The 19974-nt window shown below is 43.0% G+C and overlaps 1 protein-coding gene across 1 annotated transcript in view; it reads right to left on the bottom strand.

Moving 5' to 3' along the window:
* LOC136648482 (FRAS1-related extracellular matrix protein 1-like) overlaps positions 1–19974 on the bottom strand; it is a 125442-nt gene that overhangs the window by 86164 nt on the left and 19304 nt on the right. The window contains exons 12-17 of the mRNA XM_066624597.1: positions 19604–19771; positions 14938–15146; positions 12812–12905; positions 9556–9808; positions 5186–5380; positions 1253–1438 (exon numbers count right to left, since the gene is read on the bottom strand). Of these exons, the coding sequence (XP_066480694.1) occupies positions 1253–1438; positions 5186–5380; positions 9556–9808; positions 12812–12905; positions 14938–15146; positions 19604–19771 (1105 nt within the window). The remainder of the gene's footprint in view (positions 1–1252; positions 1439–5185; positions 5381–9555; positions 9809–12811; positions 12906–14937; positions 15147–19603; positions 19772–19974) is intronic.

Raw genomic sequence — 19974 nt, 5'->3', positions numbered from 1 at the left:
AAATCCTTTTACTAAGTTGTTCATTGTCTGTTGGGGAAAAAGGTTCAGAATCCTGCCTAGCCGTTCAGCAAGCTACCAAATACTCATTGAGGACTAGTAACTTGAGGACTGAGGCTTTAATTAAAGAAAGTGCTCAGTGCCTGCAAGGGATAGAATTAAGCCTAGAGGGTCTTGGTGTCCCTGGACTGAGACACTGACACGTACAGGGTGGTGGCAGTACTACCGAACAGGGGTCCTTGAGGGCTCTAGGGTTCGAGAACCAAGAACTCTGAGCACCCCAAAACCCTGGGAGTATATGACACAGTCATATGGGAGTCAGTTTTCCATAAGCAGACAGATCCCATACATCTATGGGCTACATCTTGGTAAACAAACCACATCAAAGTTTTCCCCATGGGGAAAAAAATCAATCCTAAAGGGATACCGCCAGTTCCATCAGAAATATACCCATGCAATTAGCTCCACCCACAGCTCTGCACCATTCAGACACACCTCCAACCATTGGTTCTGCACACAGAACAGTGCAGTTGGGACTATTTTTAAAAGGCCCCTTACTTAAGAGTAAGTCCCACAAAGCTTAATAGAACATTTCTGAATATGCAGGCAAAGGAATGCATTGTAAATTTGCCTTCGAATGTCAGTCTCTTTTTGGGGGGTCAAGTTGGGTATGGATCTACTTGTTTATCTAAGGCTTCAATCCTAACCACACTTTCCTGAGAGTAAGCCCCATTGAACAAAATAGGACTTACTTCTGAGCAGAGCTGGTTAGGATCGTGCCCTTAGTCAACACAGCACAGGAAACTGTTTCCCCATTCAGTGGGTTTGACAGATGTTGATGGAGGAGAACAGAATACAAATCTATTGTGGCAGAAGTGTTTGGGCATTTCCTGAAACACTTGTTTAAGATTTCTCAGGGATCTTATTGTACACCGGGGCCTTTCCCTTTTGTCACAATGGTCAGTTCTATGTGTATATTTTTAAATTATGCTAAGGAAGGAGACTGCAATTCCATAATTTTTTTAAGTAAGTTAGCTAGCTTGGATATAGCAAACTACTCTTGAACATTCTTCTACACCCTCCTACTCAAAAACATAGCATGATCTTTCGGCAACACACCTACATTCAAACTGAAGCTCAGGTCTTGTACTAATTAGTTTCTCCTTCAGAATACTGTATATGATAATACACACTCCCCTCCCCCTGGCCTTTACTTTAAAGTATTTAAAGTTGAGGAACAAAATCTACAACTCACTTATATTAACTCCAGCATTGCTTTTCTCATATCCAGGTGTGGGAAGGATGTTCTCCAGGTAACCATACTGAGGGCTTGTCTCCAACAGGAAAGTTAGTTCCTCTGGCTTTGAGTCTTCATCTGAAGCTTCCAGATATTGCAAACCGATACATGCTGAAGACCCCTCATCTACTACAAATATCTCTCCTTGAGAAAAGACAGTACATTATTCATACTATTCTCAATTTACTTAGTCTCTTCTTAGTTACAACCTAAGTCATCATGTTTACTCGCTCAACAGAATCAGATATCGATCTAGACGGCAGCTGCTGAGATAAGCACTAGCAACACTTTTTGTTTCCACTCTGGATGACTTACGCAGCTCTATTGGGCTGGTGCATCTCTCTACTCATTTACAGAGAGCAGCAAAAGTTAACAGTCTTTCTTGTAAGCGCCTAAAGCATGTGTACAGCTATACTGTACTGTTCCAAATTATCATTGATATATACATTCTGAGGCTGGTATCAGAATCAAGGTCTCCATATATGACATTTTATTAGCACATCATAGCATTGCTGTGATAATTGCATCCAAACAATTTGTCCCTCTGACAATATTCATCTTTCACGGCCCAATCCTGTTGGGCATTCTGCCAGTGGATACTGCATTATGGTAAAAGCAACTCTGGTAGCATGTGAAGTTGCGCACTGCCAGAGCATTGGCAGAGAGGCAGAAGTTACCCTATGCATGGCAATGAAATGCTGCAGGCGTGCCAACCCAGGTAAGCTGATAGGGAAGGGCAGAACAGGGGCAGGAAAAACAGGTAGTGACAGGGACAGGGGAGGAGGGTGACAGCACCAAATTCAAACCCCCTTCCTGGAACAAATCCCCCAACCCAGGTCCACACAGAGTCCAAGTGGCCCAATTTGGGCCTCTGAGGTTTACCCAGAGAAGACCTCCAAGACTGCCACACCCACAGGATGCAGCATGCACTCCAGTAGAGCAGCTGCATCAGTGGGGGGCGGGCGGGATAGGATTAGGCCGTTATGTATATTTTTAACCTTTCTTTTTGCATGGGAATAAACACGTGGTATTTTTTTAGGCTCTCTTACAATTAACATTTCCAAACCCGGGTGTTTTTTAAAAATGCCATACCAAACTTTGTTACGGATTCAGCTTTAGTGAAATGCTCTTATTTTTAAGCTCCAATCTTACAGTGAAATCCAATGCATGTCTACTCAGAAGTAAGATCGCAGAATAGAATGGAACTTACTCCCAGGTAAGTGTGTATAGGATTGCAGCTGTAATGTACAATAGCCATTTTGTCTGAAATAATCTGTATTCACCTATTAACCTTTTGTCTACTGACCAACATTCAGACTGTGAACTTGAGCAGTAGGATTAACAGAAGAAATTCTGAAACATGTGCCTAAACTCTGGGTTTTCCCACAGATACCTTTTCATTTGTAGCTTTTTTTCCCCAACTAAACATTCAAACATTTACAATTAACAAGTTTATTGATCTGAAACAAAGCTACGTATACTAAAATGGCAGTTTTTGATGCATATCGACTACGTTCTTTGTTTGCACTGATCTTTTGGAAACTTTTTATTGCTTCTTTTCATTTTGGGGACATCTCAAGCACTAGTAACCTTTTGTCCCCATAGGGCAACAGACAATGTTCCTTCTCTCTGGAGACAAGTATGACAGTGAGGATCTTATGGTGTTAGGGAGAATTGCACGTAATTTCTTTATTAAAAATGCTGATCGCATTTAATTACTAAAAAAAAAAAAGAAGCTTTGTTCCATTACCAAGCGCAAATAAATAACCAGCTTTTTAAAGCATGTTTAATGCTAATGTTTAATTAAACTAAAAATATGGAACTACAAAATAGGTCAGCAATAATGAATACAGCTACAATATATCGGGCTGCTGAATTCTTACTACTAAGAGCACGTTGGCACAGACGGAACGGAGCTGTGTCACTAGTGACCTTGCTCACTCTTCTGCACCAGTTGAATTTTTCCAAGTACTCTTCTCCTAAAAGAGCTATGGAGCTTTTAGTCTCAGTTGTATTGCCAGTGTGAAGTTCAGAAAGAAAATTCAAATACATAGCTACATTTTCATTGAGATAGGACGACAGAAATATCAGTTTAATGACAGACATATTTTGTACATTTAAATTCCAGGTTTGGTTTCCACTCCAGGAAAACTCAGGTAGTTTTCCATGAGAGAATTAGGAGAACTACCATAATTCAAGGCTTAACACAATCATAGCAGAATTTGCACCCCCCCCCCCCCAAGAACCACAGGCTTTATGCTGTTCACTTCCTGTTTGAACATTAGACCTTGGGCTAATGCCACTCCCAAGAAATTTCAGTATTGTAGTCATCTAGCAATACCAAAATGCAATCCAAAATTCTTAATTAAATGAAGTCGTTTTTAACTGTTCATGCTACCCCTGACCAAACAGGAAGAATTGGATTAAATGTTGCCTGTTTTCAAGTGCTCCAAGCTAAATAATCCAAGATGTCAAGCAACAAGTTGAGGCATGGCAAAACAATGCTACTTTGTGTACAGGCCGAAATCTCTCGCTAATACTTTATGAATCCAGTTTTGCATTTAGATTTCTGATGTTTCGAAACAGATGGTTAAAACAGTGAAATGACAGCACCATGTTGTTTCGGAAGCCCAAAACAGATTCCAGCAGTTAAATGCCAATTCTAGCATTTTGTAGTTGAATTTTCACAGTCAAATCAAATTGCAAACATTTATTGCTGGAAATAGATGGAGATTGTTTGTGCATTATGCTTCAAAGTACAAAATCTCTACATCAGTCTATACAGAAGAATCCGTGCCACACTGATCACGTGTAGATTAGTTTTGTTCAGAGTTATATTAGGATTGGATTAGTAGCAATCCATTGACGTTCTCTCCGTGACACAGAGGGGCCTATACAGCCCAAGCCAGCAATTTCGGCATTCACCCAGTACAGTAGATTGTGCCTGGGAAAGGGGTTAGGATTTGGTGGCTGCCGCTGTCACTTCATGGGCTTGATCCACCTTTCCCCCATCCCCATTCTGCCCTCCCCGGTCACAGCCTCATTCCTCCTGCCCCTGTTGCCACCTCATTCCACCCTGTCCTGCTTTCCTCGCCACTTTACCTCCATTGGTGGGTCCTCTCTACAGACCCAGTGTACAGGGGAAGGCTTCTCACTGGTGCACTGGCAGCACACAAATCTGTGTGCCAGAAGTGTTTTCAGGATTGCCATGAGGCAATGGCACTGGAGGAACACGAGTTCTGCCAGTGCTACATGCCCATAGGATTGGGCTGGGAGCAATTTATACTATCTTGGGAGAAAAAAAGTTTGCTTTTCAGCCACAGATTTAGAAACACTTTTTCTTTTATGTTTGAATGCTACACAATTCACTGCCGAATCCTAATGCGCAGCCCAGTCCTGAGCTGCCTGGGGAGCCCCTGCTCGGTGGCACCACGAGGGCTGCCGCCGAATCCAGCGCCTCCCGCTCTACCGCAGGAGGCACCTCGGGAGTAGGAGATGTTCGTTCCCTTCCCCCGGGCAAGGGAGGTAGCCCCGCAATGGGGCTACTCACTTTAGCGGCGCCCAACAGCGGCGCTGTTTTTGTGCAATTTTTTTACAACTGTATTTAAGAAACCATCAACCATGAAGAATCACCTTTGTATGACTCCAGTTTCCCTTACAAGCATCCATGGAAAATGACTACCATTTTTGTTCTATTTACTTAGCTGTGCTTATAAGACACTTTGATTGTAATCTTCACCCCTGCTCAACCACAAAGCTCAGCACTTATTTTAACAGCTTTAGATGACACAACAAAGACCACAGTGTGATCTGAACCATGGACTGTAAGATATAGTTAAGTTTTCTAACCTTAATGCATTGAACAGTATGAAGAGTTGAGCAAACACATACCAGTGTGAATGGTCGGTAACTGGTTATTAACAGGCAGCACTGTAATGTTCAGATCATACACCGGTAAACTGTGGTGAAATGGCACAGCTGGTGGAAGATTTCCATCGGTGCAACAGGGGTCCATTATCCCAGCCTCTCCATCAGAGATGATGAGAGTTACAGTGTCCATAATGTATTTATGTCCTATTTCACCTCCTAGAAAAACACGCGCAATGCAAAATTCAGAGGTCTAAATGTACTACCAGGTTTTCAAATAAATAGGAGATATTAAGCATTCTCTTGACAAATAGTAGCAATAAAGTATGGATTTCAATGACTAGTTTTTTTGTACAGGGGGCAGGATGACCTTCCCTAGACTAAAATTGCCCAATTTCTGAATGGGATTTGCACATAAAGTAACCAAGAAATCAACACACTTCAAGAAAAAAGAAGCATCTTTCAGTTTACTTTAAAGGTGTATAAGTCATCTAAACCAGGGTTTCTTAAACTGTGAGTCACAACCTGATGTCCACTGGGTCCTGGGTTGGGCCCTCCCACCTGCCCTTTCATTCAACTGGCTCAGAATTGGAGCCCTACAGATGCAATTGGAGACTGTGCCAGGCCTCCACTGGTGATCAGAAACAACCAGAAAGTTGCTTTCCTTTCACTTCCAGGTTTGTGAAGTTACTTCTGGTTGCTTCCGGAGGCCTGCAGAGGCCTTCAGAGGCATGGCACTAGAGAAGGAGGTGGTTTGCTTACAGCACTCTCTGCCACTGAACAGGTGGGTCATGGTAGTGGGAGGAATTTGACAATCCCTGCTTTAAACTATTCTACTTAACATTTTCTACAAATACAACTTGCTTCCATTGAAAGTGCCTTCCACAGGATGACCTTAATTTTTCCAATAATCCACAGTATGGGAGGGAAAGCCTTTTTTTTTTTTTTTAATGTAAAGTCACCATTCTTGAGACATAGAATACAAGAAACATGCTGGGCACAATACATGGTGGATACAATCTTCTTACACTAGTTCAATTTCATAATGACTGACCTGGAGGCCAACTCTGACATTATATTCCTACTCATAAGTACAGAAGTGGGTGACAAAGTGGCTGAAAGGGAGGGTTTGGATGCGCTGATAAAGTCAATCCCACCCAACGTTCCACGCACAGAAACAACAGTAATGAAACAAGAGAAAACATGCAGAAGAGAGAATAGTGGAGGACTATAGCCTACTACACCTCCATACTTCCTCTTTCATTCACTTTTTGAATCTAGGAAGTGGGAGGAGAAGCCAGTCTATCACTGGTTAAGGGGAGCTTCGGTATTTGTTTCACGCACAGAAACAACAGTAATGAAACAAGAGAAAACATGCAGAAGAGAGAATAGTGGAGGACTATAGCCTACTACACCTCCATACTTCCTCTTTCATTCACTTTTTGAATCTAGGAAGTGGGAGGAGAAGCCAGTCTATCACTGGTTAAGGGGAGCTTCGGTATTTGTTTCACGCACAGAAACAACAGTAATGAAACAAGAGAAAACATGCAGAAGAGAGAATAGTGGAGGACTATAGCCTACTACACCTCCATACTTCCTCTTTCATTCACTTTTTGAATCTAGGAAGTGGGAGGAGAAGCCAATCTATCACTGGTTAAGGGGAGCTTCGGTATTTGGGAGATTTAACCCCTGGGCTATCTGTATTGATGTTTCCATCTATTCATACTTGCTATTATGGTCACACAAATGGGCTATTAGACATTAGGACTGATGGGAAGTTCTAGTCTGATGGAAAGAAGGGGAGGTAAAGGCAACTGAGAGGAGGCAGAAGGAAGCAGGGGCTAAGAAAAGTGAGACAAATATAACTAGTAAGGGAAGTGGGGTTGCCATTTGCTTGCCCACTCAATCTCAACTCATCTTTATGGCTACATTTCCATGCAAGTTAGCATTTCATTAGTACCTAAGAACATAAGAACATAAGAACCGCCCCACTGGATCAGGCCATAGGCCCATCTAGTCCAGCTTCCTGTATCTCACAGCGGCCCACCAAATGCCCCAGGGAGCACACCAGATAACAAGAGACCTCATCCTGGTGCTCTCCCCTACATCTGGCATTCTGACTTAACCCATTCCTAAAAACAAGAGGTTGCGCATACACATCATGGCTTGTACCCCATAATGGATTTTTCCTCCAGAAACTTGTCCAATCCCCTTTTAAAGGCGTCTAGGCTAGACGCCAGCACCACATCCTGTGGCAAGGAGTTCCACAGACCGACCACGCGCTGAGTAAAGAAATATTTTCTTTTGTCTGTCCTAACCTGCCCAACACTCAATTTTAGTGGATGTCCCCTGGTTCTGGTATTATGTGAGAGTGTAAAGAGCATCTCCCTATCCACTCTGTCCATCCCCTGCATAATTTTGTATGTCTCAATCATGTCCCCCCTCAAGTGTCTCTTTTCTAGGCTGAAGAGGCCCAAACGCCGTAGCCTTTCCTCATAAGGAAGGTGCCCCAGCCCCGTAATCATCTTAGTCGCTCTCTTTTGCACCTTGAAAAGTGCATAATATAAATTGTATAAAAACAGGTACATTCAAAATTAAAATTTAAGTATGAAATTATAAGATGACCTTGCATTACAGAGTGCTGACAGATACAATGTGGAATGCAACCCATTTTAAGCACTCTTATGTTCCCTTGATTTCAGTGGAAGAGATTTAAAGATGTACTTCTCAAAACCGAAATTAATGAGATCTAAAATGTCTAGCTGTGGATAAATTGAGCGCACAATATTTTAATAAAAGATTACTCAGTAGTTAAAGATGCTGACTAACTGAATCTCATCTATAAAATATCCATAATGCCTTGGAGTCACTAGGGGAAAGAATGCTCAAAAAATAATTCAGGTTTAAGCACATTCATCACCCTATCAATGAGCCTACAATGCAGGAATAAAAGGCAAGCAAACATAAGGGTAATCTTTTGCTAAATCAACATCTCAGACCAGGACAGTATGCTAATGCAATATTTAAAAATTGGGGGCCATTGATCCTCTTAGGTTGGCCCCTTATTTTTAAAATGGGTTTCAAATAAACCCATTGGAATGGCTCGCTAGGGTTGGGTAGACCTACTCATTTCTACTCTGTAATGGTTTTGAGAGAGTGGAATTCTTCCACCAAAACTCCAGACTGTATCACAAATGCTTGAATGACTTCTGCATTCATGACACAGTACTACAGCTTCATGTCTGACATTCCAGGATGGAAGGTCCCTGGCTTACCTAGAAGAAGTTTAAAGAGAGGAAAAGCTTCCTCTCCTGGATAGGAGGAGTATAGGAATGAAGGTAGGGTTGTGTGTCCAAAAAATTGCACACACCGGTTTTGTGCAACAGTTTCCACTCTCCTCAGATGATATAAAGAACCTGCTCCGGGAATCAGGTAGGCCTTCTAGTGCTAGTATATTGTTGGCACTGATACATACTAAGTCAGGTTTCTCCAGACTCCAGCCCATGGGCCAGATCCAGTACCCAGCCTAATCCTTCCCCCCATGAGTGACACTAATCATTCCGCTGCAGCGCTGTGTCTTATTACCCTCCATTACTGTATTGCAACGCTCCAGGCAGTCACGTCTGCCCAGGCAACCTGAAGCACGGTATGCTGGGACACTGGGCAATAGACGCAATTGCCCAGATCATGCCTGTATAGCAATGGAGGGTAATAAGACGCAGTGTTCCAGCAGAATGCAGGCCTGAATTTTTTTGGGGTTGCAGTGTTTTTCTGGGATGCAGTGGTCTCCCTGCAGTGGTCTCCCTCTGTACTAAGTGAATAGGTAGGTGTTTTATTTAGAGGAGAGCAAAGTCTCTGCCTTATTTATCAGAGACCAGATGTCCTTTAGCTGTAATGGCAAAATTTCTACTTGTGTTACACAACAGTTGAAACAGCAACATAAGGCTTCCCAGCAAGCTTTCCAAGGCTTTCCACGGAAAGAGGAAATTCTCCCAATGGCACGTTATGTCTGGGTACATAACTATGGAAAAATTGCTGCATGAATGCAAGTTGTTTCATCTTTACCTATTTTCATATTTAGGCCCTGGCTGGTATTGTGAGAGGTCAAACATACAGCAATACTTAAGTGGACAAAGGAACAAGAGCACTGAGAGGGACAATGCATGGAGGTTGATGAGTCAAGGAAGTAACTGAGTTTTGTAGTACATTGAATTATCAAGAGAAATAAACTGCTGCCATTAAGCATGCAAGACCACAGAATGTGGAAAACCACTCAACAATAGTAATAAAACTTCCAGCAAAGAATAATCCATAAAAGGGACTTATTGAAGAACATCTGCAGATATGCTTAGTAAACTTGGAAACTGTTAGTAGTGAGTAAAGTTGCTAGTTACCAGTGTGTACGTAGGAGATGGATCCTTGAACAACATCACGTTGAGAAAACATGTCCACTGCAAAGCCATCTTTTTGGATCATGCCATGTGTCGGAACCCTGGCAATCATGTAAGTGAGTCTGGAGTCATCACTGTCAGCATCTGTTGCATAGAGGTATTCAGCACTGATGATGACTCGGCCTCCTTCCCAACACTCCAGACTCGATTCTAATCCAGGCTGTAGCTCTGGTGGCTCATCATTAACTGGTATGATCTTGAATGAATGCAAATGAGAAGGAGACAGAAGTCACGGCTTGAAGAAAGGTAATTGATTCCATCTGTCTTGAATCAGTACCAGATCCACAGATACCAGGGGGTGCCTGTATATCCTTTTGCCGTTCTTTGCCATTTAGCAAAAGAAATAGTAATACAATTCACTCTTTCAAAGCTTATGGGGAAATATATCCATTTCAAAGGGAATTAAGCATTGTAGCAAAAGAAACACATGCCAGACGCAGGGCCTAAGAGAGGGGGGTAAATTTGTACCCATGCCCAGAGCCAGAAAGGGGGCCCAGGAGCCAAAGGAGGGGGCCCAGAAATTTCCTGGGATCTTCCATTTCCCAATATCACCCAGACTCACTGCCCACAGGCCAGGGCAGGAGGTCTGGCTCAGTTGGTAGAGCTGCCGCCTTGTATGCCTGAAGATCTGAGGCTGCCAGTTCGAAACAACCGGAAGTAGCCGAGGACTGACGACACGCTGATATACTGATGAGCTGACCCTCGGTGGCAGAGAGGAGTTGCCGTCAAGTGGAGCGTGGGAGACGAAGGGCCAGAGAGAGGCCAGACAGGGAAGGAATCCAGCTGGAACGAGGAGTTCTATGAAAGACTAGAACTATTCAATTGTAAAAATCCCTACGGGGGTTTAGAACAGCCTGCCTATGTAAACCGCCTTGGATTAAAGTCTGACGACCAAAGAAAGTTGGCATATAAATACCTGTATAAATAAATAAATACTGGGGGCACTACCGTGGGCACAGGGCAGCGACTACTGCCACAAGCCATACACACCAGGCCCAGGAATGCATACATTCCTTAACACATCTGGGAGGAAACTGACCTGCTACAGTAGCTCTTTGGCTTGTGGATCTGCTTCCCATTAAGGAGTGCATAGGAGCTCAGAAACACAGCTGTGGGACTGCAGCTGCTCCAAAAGTCAGTTTTGGTGTACACAGGGCACTCTCCATTCTAGTGTGAGCCTAAATATGATGAGGCTATTTTTCTGCAATGATTTCCTATTTAAAAGGTTTTAGAGAGACCTAGGAGCATGTTTGGTTTTCCATATTACTGTATCTAGCTGCCAACACCGGGCAAGCAGGTAGACCTGAGCTCTGCATTGGGAAGACTGGTCGACCTGGCTCCAAAGACTATTCCGGCTGTTGCCACTTTCCCCTTGACTGTTTTGCCCCCATTCTGCCCACCCCCATTGCCACCCCCACTCTGTTTCACCACCCTCCCTCTTTGGGAAGGGGCCCAAAATAAACTTTGTATTCTCTGATAAAATTCCTCTCAGAGACCCTTCCATGTTCTAGGATCTGTCTAGCAATCATCTACAATCACCCGACTCTCAGTAAGGAAACACTAGTACAGGAGTATCTTATGCTCCATCTTCGGTACATGTAAGAAAATAGAGTGTTGCAAAAGAGAAGCCCAGAGTGCCATCATAGCCTGGGTGTTAGGCACCACAGGACTCAAACTACAATTCCTGTAGTTCAGAAACAGATTGTCTATTCCTTCCAACAAGCAAGCCGCATAGCACAGGAGAGAAAAGAATCATCCTAGGCGCAGTTGATGCCTGAGAGCCAGTCTTGTGCCACTGCTTGTTATAAAGGTCCCAGATTTGCAGCAATACCTTAGTTTGGGCAAGTCACTTCAAGTGTGGCCACCAACCCTCAGAATCTCCAGACTGTGTATTAGCTGCCAATTGGCCTACATTCCTGCCACCTGCGAGCATTAGTCTGATCTGAATACTCAGCTCCAGACTGGGCACACGGCACAGCTCATGCTGTCCCTGGTAGTTTCCCCATCTTGTTTGTGCAAGTGTACATACTGATTTCAGTAAATGCATGCACACTGGATAAAATGCAGCATATGCAAAAACGTGCAGGTGCGAAAAAAGGTGCAGAAGAGAGAAACCAAAATGATTATTGGGCTGGGGCACCATCCCTATGAGGAAAGGCCACAACATTTGGGCCTCTTCATCCTAGAAAACAGGCACCTGAGGGGGGACATGATTGAGACATACAAAATTATACAGGACCTGGATAGAGCAGATAGAAAGATGCTCTTTTCCCTCTCACATAACACCAGAACCAGGGGACATCTACTAAAGCTGAGTGTTGGGAGAGTTAGGACAGACAAAAGAAAATATTTCTTTACCCAGCATATAATTAGTCTGTGGAACTCCTTGCCACAGGAAGTAGTGATCTCGCCTAGAAACCTTTAAGAGGGTATTGGACAAATTTCTGGAGGAAAAGTTCATCATGGGTTACAAGTCATGGTAGGTATGTGCAAGGTAGAGGTAGGCTGCCTCTGATTGCCAGATGCAGGGGAGGGCACCAGGCTGTAGGTTGTTTCTGTTGTCTAGTGTGTTCCCTGAAGCATGTGGTTGGCCACTTTGAGATACAGGAAGCTGGACTAGATGGGCCTTTGGCCTGATCTAGCGAGGCTCTTCTTATGTTCTCATGGTTTACTGAAAGAGTACCTTAGGTACAAACTAAGGAGGACAGCAGCAGATTTAACTCAAGTTTGCCAGAGCTATACAAAGCACTGCATGAGCTGAACCCTGTCTCCACTAGTGCTTTTCATCAGGAACTGTTTTACCCCAGCCTGATGAAGTTTACTTCCTATTTTGCATCTCTACTGCCAAAAAACAGCTTCCTTCTGGAACAACAATCTGTTGCCCTCACTGTACCTTTAATTGCCCCCTTGCCCTAGCATCATAAGAACAAAAGAAAATTCACTCTGTATTTGGCAACAGACTTTATTTTACTACACAGATCTACTGCCATCACATCTAGTTTGGCCCTTACTTATTAACCTAGAATTATCTCCAAGATACTTCATCCAAATGTCAGACCCAATCTTAATGGAGATCTCTGTGGGAATCTAAGGAGAAGGTTAATTTGAAAAATCTGCTTAGTGAAGCTGAAGAAACTAGTGCATGTTTAATACCTTCCAATTATACTTTGGTAAAGTACATTGCTGAGTTTGTTGTTACCTGTACTGTTAGCGTTCCATCTGCGGTGTTAAATCCATCTGTTGCAGAAAATATGACTCTGTCTTCAAGGGTTTCAGAACTGTCATGCTGATACCTTTGGAAACATAATTATAGAGAAGATGGGCATTCATTCATTATGCTTTGGAACCAGCAGGCTGGGCAAGAATAAGGGCTATCAACTTCCATATTTACAGCTCATAGCCTTAACACATTTGGATCTTGGCCACATCTCCACTTGAGAGAATCTGCTCAGTTCTAGTGGGATTCAGTGACACTAAATGAGTTACATCAGCTGCTGACATGGCAATGACAACAATGCATTTTTTTTTTCTTGGACAGGAGTCAGAGATAAGGAACAGCTGTTGGCCTACTATGACATGCATCAATACAGGAGACATACAAATTAATTCAGATAATAGGAAGGCAGACAACAGAGAAGACTGAATACACTCAATAAGATAAACTCAGTGAGTTACTGAGGTTCTTCACTGTGAAGATCAAAAAATATACAGCTTTACAGGAGTGTTGCCTGCTCTAGGGCCATTTCATTGGGTAACAATAAGACCCAACAGGCCCATAACCAGCATTCCTCATGAGTTGACTATACACTTAGAACATGCTCTTAATCCCAATTCAGTGCACAGGGATTCTCCAAGGAATTTCCTACAGGCCACTTGGTATGGAAGAGGTTCCCTGAAAGGAGGAGGCTAAAATTCTGGTCTAGATTATTGGGAGTTATTGTTTCCTTTTAGAAGACATTTATGAAATGCACTCTACAAATCCACGAAGTTTCCCGTGTGCATCGAAGACATTTAGGGATGCACAAAGTAAAGTGTGGTCGAAGGAAATGAACGCAACCCAAAAGCCTATATATGAGAAGTACTATCAATGTAATATCCTCCCTCTTGGAAGACAGTTGAGAAGCAGTTGCTGCAAACTTAGAATGAAAATTCAAACGGTGGTTCAAAAAGGGGGATGCCCCAGAAAGTGGGATGTCTCAGAATGCAGACAAACCCAAGCATATGTCTTAAGGGTCTCTCTTGATTACAACCAAGAACTTCATTAATTAAATTTCTATTCCTGCCTAGAGCAGTTATAAGAGCCCAACCCTAACCAACTTTCCAGCACCAATGCAGCCTCAATGCAGCCCTGAGGTAAGGGAACAAACATTCCCTTACCTTGAGGAGGCCTCCGTGACTGCTCCTCCACTGCAGGGTGCAGGACACAGCTGTTGACATGGCTGCATCAGGGCTGGAAAGTTGGACTGGGCTCTAAGAGAGATTGAGAAGATTCAGGCATAACAGCAAAGCATGATTTGGCACTACACGAACAAGCCTTAGACCCACATATTTTACCCTTTTCCTTGAGCTCCCAGGTCCTCCCCTAATACTTTCAATTCTGGTTTGTGACCAAACATTAACCATGCTTTGCCTGATTTGGGTGTAATGTATTAGCTTTGATCTGCCAAGAACTGGAGACTAAAGGATGAAATATTAATATAGTGTGAGGGGATGAAGGGAGTGTTGCTTCACATTACATGCCCAAGGCCATATCCATACATTCCCAAGGCCATTTCCCAAGTCTCAATCCAACACTCTAGATCATTGTTTCTCAAACTGTTGGTCAGGACCCACTAGGTGGGTCATGAGCCAATTTCAGGTAGGTCCCCATTCATTTCAATATTTTATTTTTAGTATATTAGTCTTGATGCCAACGTGGCAAAAGTACAGATCTCCCCAAATTGCATTTGGGGAGATCTGTACTTTTAACAGGCTACAATGTAAATGCTTTTAACAATTATAAATGGGGCTTACTCCCAGGTAAGTGTGGATAGATTTGCAGTCTAGGACTGTTAAAAATTTTGCCTACTTGATGATGTCACTTCTGGGCACAACATCACTTCCAGGCTAATGACATCACTTCCAGTGGGTCCTGACAGATTATCATTCTAAAAAGTGGGTTCTGGGCTAAAATGTTTGAGAACCACTGCTCTAGATATTGTATCGAGAAAATTCTCCATCAATATCAATGTTACGAAATCAATATTCAAGAAAGGGTTTTACCAAACCTTAACAGTGCACCCCATAATTGGGGCAAAGTATGGTTCATGAAAAAATATTAATTACCTAACACTATGAGAGTGCAAATCTCCTAGGGTAAATGTCTCCCCCTCCAGCAAAACGACACCATGCAGCTCAACATGTCCGTGGGAAGGCGATTTCTTCAAATGGATTCGGATAACACTGCTCTTTGTGTCCAAGTCTGTTACCATTAGATGTTGTCCAGTGATCAATGAACTGGCACCTTCCTCTGTTTTTAGGTGATTGGTGAAAATCTAAAACAGTCACAAGCTCACAAAATGCACTGAAGCATGATATGAAACAGCATGCCAGTATACACTGAATGCAGTATCTAACAACCCATCTACACAACAGTGAGAGCGTGAAGCTCTGTGCAGTGTACTCCCAGACATGCTTCCTCAGAGGTTCAGTGGAACTCCCTGTAAAGCCCAATCCTATCAGTTCCAAGATAAGGGAACAAATATGCATCCATGCTGGAAAGTTGGATAGGATTAGGCCCCCAAACCACTGGTCCATCTAGCCCAGTACTGTCTATCCTATTTGGCAGTGGCTTCCAAGATCTTGACCAAGCATTTCTCTAGACATCCTGATCCTGGAACATTACAATTAAATAAAACGGAGCAGTGGCCCATGCCCAGTTAAATTGAAAGTGTCTCGATTGTTAAAAAATGTTTAAAAAGTAAACGTTTTCTGGAAAAAAATGCAAAATGAGCCAGCACAAGACTGCTGTGTCGCAGTCCATCTGCTCTTACGTGATTGCATAGTTATTAAGAAGCTGTGATTAACAAGTCACCACCCGCTTGCCCTGCCCTTCTTGCAGGAGCAGGCAGAGATGCAAAATTGGAGCAGACTGATTGGCTGCAAGTCCTATTGGGGGGCAGAAACTGCTGGGACAACCTGCAAGGACCATGACTCACCCCTCAGTCTCATCTTTGACCCTCCCTCTGTCCCTGCATTTAGTCTGAGACTAGCTGGTTGCTCATTTGGGAAGGAGGGGAGGAATTTTTTTGCTGCCTGCCCAATTGACTGAAAGACTGGCAGTTTTTTCGCCTAACCAGATTAGTGTTGGCAGTGCAGTTAAAGTTAGGTGAGGGTGTTGAGGGGAAGTTAGCTGGTCACTCTAGGCAGATGTTGTATGGGTTGGTAAGCAGTTTGAGATCTTTGGTGTCCATTCTAAGGCAGAAGGTCAAGGGGTGAGCCAGAACTGCTCATATGTTGCTTGCCTGGCTCAGAGAGGCTGGTTGGCAAGCCCCTAGTAAAGAATACTGGTAGAGGCTGGTAAAGAATACTGCACAGCTCACCCTGCAGAGATTCTGCGCTGGCCGTCTGTCTCGACCCCTTGGGCTCAGCCATGATAAGCAGGTCCTGTCCATGACAGGACTAAGCTTTAAGTCAGGTGGCATGCCCATTATTCGCCAGGCGAAGCAGACGGCGATTGCAGTTTTCTCCATGTTAGCATCCGCACAACCAGGGGGGTTGAGTTAGGCCCTGCTGCAGTTCTTTTCCCCCCCTGTTGAATTATTAATAAAGTGTCCCAAGTTTAAATTCAAAGCTTCTGCCTCATGTCTTCATTTATGGTGGGTGCATGGGTAATCATTAATTCTGTCCTTGCCATAAACCTATCTGTCAGGTTTCTAATAAGTCAGAAAGGAACAAGCAAGTTATAGTTGCATGTATTACTCAGAAAGACTTTCAGGTTTATCGTTTGAATAAGCCGGATCCAACAGAGCAATGAATCCATGTCTTGGGTCTTTACTGCATTTGCCAAAAGCCAGCTGGCAAGCACAACCATTATCTTCTGCCTTTAGATGGAAAACCCATGCTAAAAAGGATGCTAGGCCACTCAGGAGGGCAATCATTTTGGGAAGGCATTTAGCACTAGCAGGTGAGCCATAATATGTCTGACCTTGAGTCATTAATCAAACAGCAGGTAGAAGAAACCATTCAAAATGTACTTGTTTTCAGCATGTTACTCACAAAAAGCAGTTTTCATAGAGTAATCTCATATATTGCTAATGTAAAGTATAGAGTTGGGGTTATATTTTGTACTACATCCTGGTCCCCAATACAAAAGGAAAGAACATTTTCTTAATCTGCTTGCATTTCTCCCAGAGCATTTGGCATCTTTCTATCCTTATATTATCACTTCGTAACAGGTACCAGGCAGCAGGAAGGCAAAAGAAAACCAGAGGCTACCTGCCAAGGTACAAAGAAGATTATGTTGAAAGGTGTCTTCCCCCTTACAAGGAGAAGAGATTTCAACCTCCTATGAATTATGAAAAATGGACAACAAAAACTCAGTACTTTTGTCCAGATATTCTTGAAGTCAAAACTTAAGCTGCTCTAAGTCTTGCCCTAATACTGCAGCAAAGACGCTTTTCTACTTGATATGAAATATTTTCTTCCTGTGTGGTGGTTTTTGAAGTCTAAAAGCTTATGGATTTCAGGAAATAAGCTGACCTACTACAATGAGCAATTTTTTCATGACTGAAGCCTAAAAGGACACAGTCAGAAATATGACTTTGAGAGAACACAGAGTAGCTCGAGTACATCTCATCATCAAAAAAGGAGAACAGAAGACACCATTTTCTATTCAAACAAACTCGTAACTATTATTTGGGGAGTAGCATCAATAATTTAACACTTTAAATCCACTGATTACAACTGACTGCAGAGAAAAAACAACAACAACAAATAACCCAGTGAACTTTTCCTCTTGCTCTGCTTGTATATTTCTGAATGAAACATCTGTAAGCAGAGAGCGTAAACAAAACATAGTGACTACCATCAATTTTGGGGAGCAGCTTGGCCAAGGCATGAAAATGGGATCGAATGCACATTGCTCAGGCAGCAAGAGATTGCCCTTTTTACCATTTATATACAGATATTGGATGCTGTTCTATCCTTGCTCCATTTTGTTACTGACGAGTGTCCCAGGAGTAACCGCACGTTCCAAAAGATAGTTTAAAACTAGTCTCTTGGCAGATCTACCACCATGCATATTTGAAATTCAAATTGTTAACAGTCATTCTGAAAGGGATCTGCATACTTCTTCCCATCTCACTGGATTCTGATCTATCTAGGACAGTGGTTCCCAACCTTTATTCAAAGGTCAGGGAACCACTAAGTGCTTATGGGGCTGTTATCAGAGGTGGTGACAGCATTTCTGGGTTTGCACTGCTGCTACTGCCAACTAAGTGAAAAAAGAGTTTTTGGACTTAGCAGCAGTGAGAAGCTGTGTTTTGCAGACTTTCCAGCCACCGGCAGGTAAGTCCAAAAAAATCCTTTATACTTAGGCAGCTGCACAAACCCAAAAGTGCCATCGCCTTTGTCCTCTTCAGTTGCCACTTCCCTTAAGGGGGATTTAATGTTGTCCTGGGGAGGGGGGGGGGTTGCCATCCCCGGATTGAGAAACACTTTTAGGAGGTTATTCTGAGACACGAACTTCCTTTCCCTTTCTTTGTCTTGACTTTCTGACCTTCCAAAAATAAAGTTTTAGTGATTATGATATGAAGGTGAGTGAAAGAAAAGAATAGAATTTCTTTGGAATACTTAGGTTTCCTGTCATTAGACTACCTGACTCTGTTCCATACACAAGTAGGGCTGCAGCCAATTATCCCTCACAAATGTGGTGCTTAATATTGGGTGCAGAATATTACATGTCAATACTCAAAGTTTTACATTTTTAACTAAGTTTCTAGCACATGGGCTGTGAAGAAAGTGCAGAATTATGTGGGCAATACCTGAAGAATGTCAGAACCTGGCAGGTGGAATCAGGCATGATGTGGGCTTTCTAGCACTTGGTTCCCAGGAGATCTGGCTCCCAGTAGAACCAAAAGAACTTCCTGAGAAATTTCCAAGGCTTGGAAAGATCCAGCATGGGGGGGGAGCTCCATTACTATCAACAGCCCTCTTATTTACCAAAGTGGAATGCAGGAGGAAAGGCTGCTACGATATCTAGCTAAAGTTCTTAAAATTTCAGTTCTCTGCAATTTGGAAACTCTGCTTTTTACTCCTCCTGATCAATGAGTCAGGAGGCATTTCAAGAACATTTGACATTCCTAGAGTTTGTGTCACCAATTCAAGAACAGCTAGAAGAGCCTTCAGCTTCCGTTTCCCTTCTTTCTGCCCCCCTCCCCAAACATCCCCCCATCAAGCGTAACATACCAAGTTTAACATTATACGAGGAAGTGAGAAGGAAAAAAAAGAAACTGGCAGATAAGAGAGCTGACATTGGGCCATTTTGAGCCAAGATGAAATTGAACCAAGATAAAACTTCTGAGCCATTACAAGTTGAGTCTGGTCCTTCTCCTCTGAAGGACCAGAATCAACTTGTAATGGCTCAGAAATTTTAGCTCTTTTTCCTAAGTTCTTCTCTATGCCTAGCTGCCCAGCTCCTTGCAGAATAAGTTTCTAAAAATTTTAATCATCCAACATTGCTGCTAACTCTAAAACTCTACAGCTTAAACCTGAGGTTTTCAAACTCTCACGAAGTTTGAGGACTGCAGTAAGTCCTTGGAGGAGAGGAGTGGGAGGCAGAGAGGGTGGGGGGGGGAAGGCAAGCAACACGATCCCCCTGCCCCTTAAGAGGGCAGAGGGCAAGACTATCGGGATGGGGCGTCGCGACGTCCCAGTTTGAATAGCTCTGGCTTAAACTCATTAAGAGTACACCACCACAAGCTAGCAGTTCATTAGGATCCTTGAGAAATACCTCAGGTGCTTCATCATCCACAGGCATCACTGTGATGTTAAAGAGAAGACCAGTCTTCATTCCTCCCTGCTGGTCGCTGACAGAGAATTCAAACTGAACAAACAATGGGTCAGGACCCATCTCCCTCACAGGGGGCACGTATGCCACTTTTTTGTGTGTTACTGCATGCTGGTAGGAGGAAATGAAAGTAATGTTATTACATCGCATCAGTTCCCATAAATTTAATTCTCTTACTTGGACACCAAGATGACAGCACAACATGAACAGCTATTGCAGCCATCAAATTAATTATATTTTACCTCACACTGTGTAATCAGAGAGAAGGTAACCAAAACAGGCTAAATAGAAGTAGGCTGGGGTAGCATTAATTA

This window comes from Tiliqua scincoides, chromosome 4 (genome assembly GCF_035046505.1).
Source record: "Tiliqua scincoides isolate rTilSci1 chromosome 4, rTilSci1.hap2, whole genome shotgun sequence".
In the NCBI taxonomy this organism is placed as follows: Eukaryota; Metazoa; Chordata; class Lepidosauria; order Squamata; family Scincidae; genus Tiliqua; species Tiliqua scincoides.
This window is presented reverse-complemented; position numbering and strand designations above follow the sequence as displayed.